Genomic DNA, 3,606 nt, shown 5'->3' on the forward strand with positions numbered 1-3,606 from the left:
ATTTTTTAAGTGTTTTATATGTTGGGAGCCATTGGCGGTTTGTTGTTTGTTTTTATTGATTTCAGAGAAACATCAACCCTAACCAGTAATCAAACCCACCACCTTTGGTTTTTGGTGTACGGAGATGAGGCTCAAACCAACTGAACCACACTACCAGGGTCCATTGATAGTTTGTTTTTGTTTTGTTTTTTTGGTAATTCCCACCTGAGGATATTTTTTCCATTGATTTTTAGAGAGTGGAAGGGGTTGGGTAGAGAAAGAGAGAGAGAAGCATTGATGTGAGATAGACACATCAATCAATCGCCTCCAGCAAGCATCCTGACTGGGGCCTGGGATAAACCTGCAACCCAGGTATGTACACTTGACCCTGAATTGAACCCTCTGCCCTTCAGTGGTGTGCACTGAGCCACACCAGCCAGGGCCCATTTACAGTTTTTAGTTAAAAAAAAAATGGTATGATCTATACACAATAAATAGGAATTAACATATTTGAAAAAATTAGGAAATCTAATTAAAGTATCCCAACACATTTCTTATTGTTTTCTTTTTATATTTCTTTATTGCTATTATCTTAAAAAAAACCACCATCTGGGAGGATTCCACAATCTGAAACAGTGTTCTCTCCTTTCATTTTTTTTTCACCAGCCAAATAAATTTCTGCTTAGCTGTTTTATACTTTGGTATAAATTTTATCTGAATATGTTTTCTTAAGTCCATTTTTTGCTTCTTGATAAAGGAGGGAATATGCCAATGAATTATCAAACACCATATTCAAACCTACCCTCTTTGTTTCTTCAGATATAATCAGGTATCAGGAAATTGATGTTTTTAATACAGTGATCCTTGAGCAACACAGGGGTTAGGAGTGCCAATCCTTGCGCAGTCAAAAATTCAGGTATAACTTAAGTTAGCACTCCACATATGCAGATTCCCAACCACAGATAGAAAATACTGTTTTCAAACTGGGTTTGGTTAAATTCGCAGATGCAAAACCTGAGGATAGAGAGGGCTGACTGTATATTTATTGGGGGAAAAAAAATCTGTGTAACTGGATCCATGCAGTTCAAATCTGTGTTGTTCAGGGTCAATAGTATTACATTGTTTCTCCAGAGTTGGTTTATAACCCTTGTATCTTGAGCAATATTTTCATAGTGGTATATCCATTTCAAAATTATGAGGCTTTTGATTTCTTGGTTAAATTTTTTAATAGCTCTGTATTCTGTTTCCAGGAGAAAATATAATGAAAGGAGATAAAGAATCTATTAAGAATCTCCTAGAAATATTTGATGGATTGCTGGAGTATCTTACAGAACACATCAGTGAAGCATCTCATGAGAAAAGTAAGTTTAAGAACAGAAATTTGGTTTACTTTATTTGTAATGTCCCTTTTTGCCTTTTATATTTGGGCCTCCCTATGTAGTAGTGCCTTAGTTGGACAGTGTTTTCTAAAGTCTGATTGTTACCTTTGCAGGTCTAAGTTTATATGGCAGTATTATCTATAGCTGATCAGATTCCTCAAAACACCAGTTAATGATGGGAAATAAGTCTTTATTAACATTAGTCACATCTGGTGTGCAGAGCAGCTTCTTCGGTACCTGAGCTAGCATTTCACTTACCAATGATTAAAAAGGTATTTGAAGGCAGACCATGGGCTAAGTGCCATTCACTGTATGACTGAAGCTCTCTAAGCCTGTTTTCTCATCTGAAATTCACTTATAGTTGTAAAGAAGGTTAAGTAAGTAGATATGCATAAATGGTTTAGCACCAAGCCTAGCTCAGAATAAATGCACAATAATTGTTACCTAATGTTATTAAAATGTTGCTTGATAAATACAGAGGGGTAGATCTGAATCATAGGACGTTTCACCCACATACCTCCTGAAATCCCTCCCCTGGTGAGTTAATGCCTCTAGTGAAAGTGTATGCCTCATGTATTTGGGGTAGAAAAAAGGTTGATAGTCCTAAGGAAAATATTATCCAAGACTTGATGTGGTCTCACTCTTAGAGCTTAAGGTAGGCTGACACAGTCATTTTTTTCTGAAGCCACACCCTAGTCATCTTGCCTCAGACATCCCTTACAGATGGAGAAGTATAATAATAATAATAATAATAATAATAATAAATAAATCTGCTACCTAACTTAAATAATAGAACATTGCTAATACAACTGTAGACCCACCTTTTTGTTGTTGTTGTTGTTGTTAATCCTCACCCAAGGATATTTTTCCATTGATTTTTAGAAAAAGTGGAAGGGAGAGGGAGAGAAAAACATCTGTGTGAGAGAGACACATCGATTAGTTGCCTCCTGCACACACCCCATCCAGGGCCAGGGAACCTGCAACTAAGGTACATGCCCTGAACTGAAATCGAACTCAGGACTCTTCACTCCAAGGGCCGACGCTCTATCCACTAAGCCAGACCAGCTAGGGCTAGAGTCTAGCCGCTAGACCCTGCTTTTAAAGCAATACTTGTGCCCTAGCTGATTTGGTTCAGTGGATGGAGTGTCGGCCTTTGGACTGAGGGGTCCCAAGTTCAATTCCGGTCAAAGGCACATGCCCGGGTTGTAGGCTTGATACTCAGTAGAGGGTGTGCAGGATGCAGCCTATCATTGATTCTCTCTCATCACTGATGTTTCTTTCTCTCTCTCCTTTCCCTTCCTCTCTGAAATCAATGAAAATTAAAAGAAAACAACAACAACAATACTTGTATTGTTTCTTTGTTACCCAGATAATACATTCTCATTATAGGGGATGATTTGGTGCTTTCAAATTTCACTTTTGCAAGAGCCCAGTTTACCAGGAAGAGTTGAGGGTGCCTTACTGTTCTTACCTTTACCCACTCCTATATAGAAACAGTAGTATATTAACTTGGGGTTTTGTGTGTGGGGTTTTTGGTATTGTTTTTATCTATTCTAAACAGGTGAAACTGGAGAGGGTTTTAAAGAATCCCATGGAGAAGAACCTTTGGAAGAGTCAGAAAGTATTAAAGAATCCAAATCATCATGGAAAAGAGTTTCTTCTGGGAGGTACCACTCAATGTTTGAATTTAATCATTACAAGTTACACTTTTTCCTTCTCCTAAGAATTAAAATTGTACACAGTATACCAGAATGGCAGCAAAAAAACAACAAAACATACACACAAAGCTAATGTGAAAATTTTACTAACTTTTAAACCTTTCTGAGGGAATTTTAAGAACCTTGAGCTATATACAGTGCTTAATTCTCAGCATTAACTACCTACTTATTTTTTTAATTTTTCCACCACCTTCAAAGTAGCTTACATCCCTTGCAAAAAGAAGAGAAATAAAAAAAAAGAAAGATATCTACCATTTAGAATAGCTACTTTAACATTTTGTTATACTTCAGTCTTCCTTATGTTTTTTTATTTAGTTATATTGTTTATATAATTTTGTTTCCTGCATTTTAAAATTAGCATATCAAGTCTTTTTCCAAGTTATTAAACTCTTTATAATCATTTTTAATCACTGTGATAACATACCATTCTTACGGGTGTATCATAATTTACTAAACCACTTCTCTAAAGTGGAGGTGGTTGTTCCTGTGTGTGTGTTCTTTTTAATTTTATATATATATTTTAAAGAATA

The 3,606-nt window shown here is 36.2% G+C and overlaps 1 protein-coding gene across 10 annotated transcripts in view; it reads left to right on the top strand.

The window, feature by feature from the left end:
* Nucleotides 1-3,606, top strand: part of CEP95 (centrosomal protein 95kDa) — a 31,123-nt gene that overhangs the window by 5,358 nt on the left and 22,159 nt on the right. For 6 of the 10 annotated variants that reach the window (XM_005858670.2, XM_014532315.1, XM_014532301.1 and 3 more), the window contains 2 exons: nucleotides 1,230-1,340; nucleotides 2,920-3,025. In XM_005858670.2, coding sequence (XP_005858732.1) covers nucleotides 1,230-1,340; nucleotides 2,920-3,025 — 217 coding nt within the window. Of the gene's footprint in view, nucleotides 1-736; nucleotides 809-1,210; nucleotides 1,341-2,893; nucleotides 3,026-3,606 lie in introns of those variants that run through there. The other 4 variants (XM_014532328.1, XM_014532335.1, XM_014532321.1 and 1 more) reach the window with 3 other exon arrangements.

The sequence above is a fragment of the Myotis brandtii genome, unplaced genomic scaffold (genome assembly GCF_000412655.1).
Source record: "Myotis brandtii unplaced genomic scaffold, ASM41265v1 scaffold120, whole genome shotgun sequence".
NCBI classification, from domain to species: domain Eukaryota; kingdom Metazoa; phylum Chordata; class Mammalia; order Chiroptera; family Vespertilionidae; genus Myotis; species Myotis brandtii.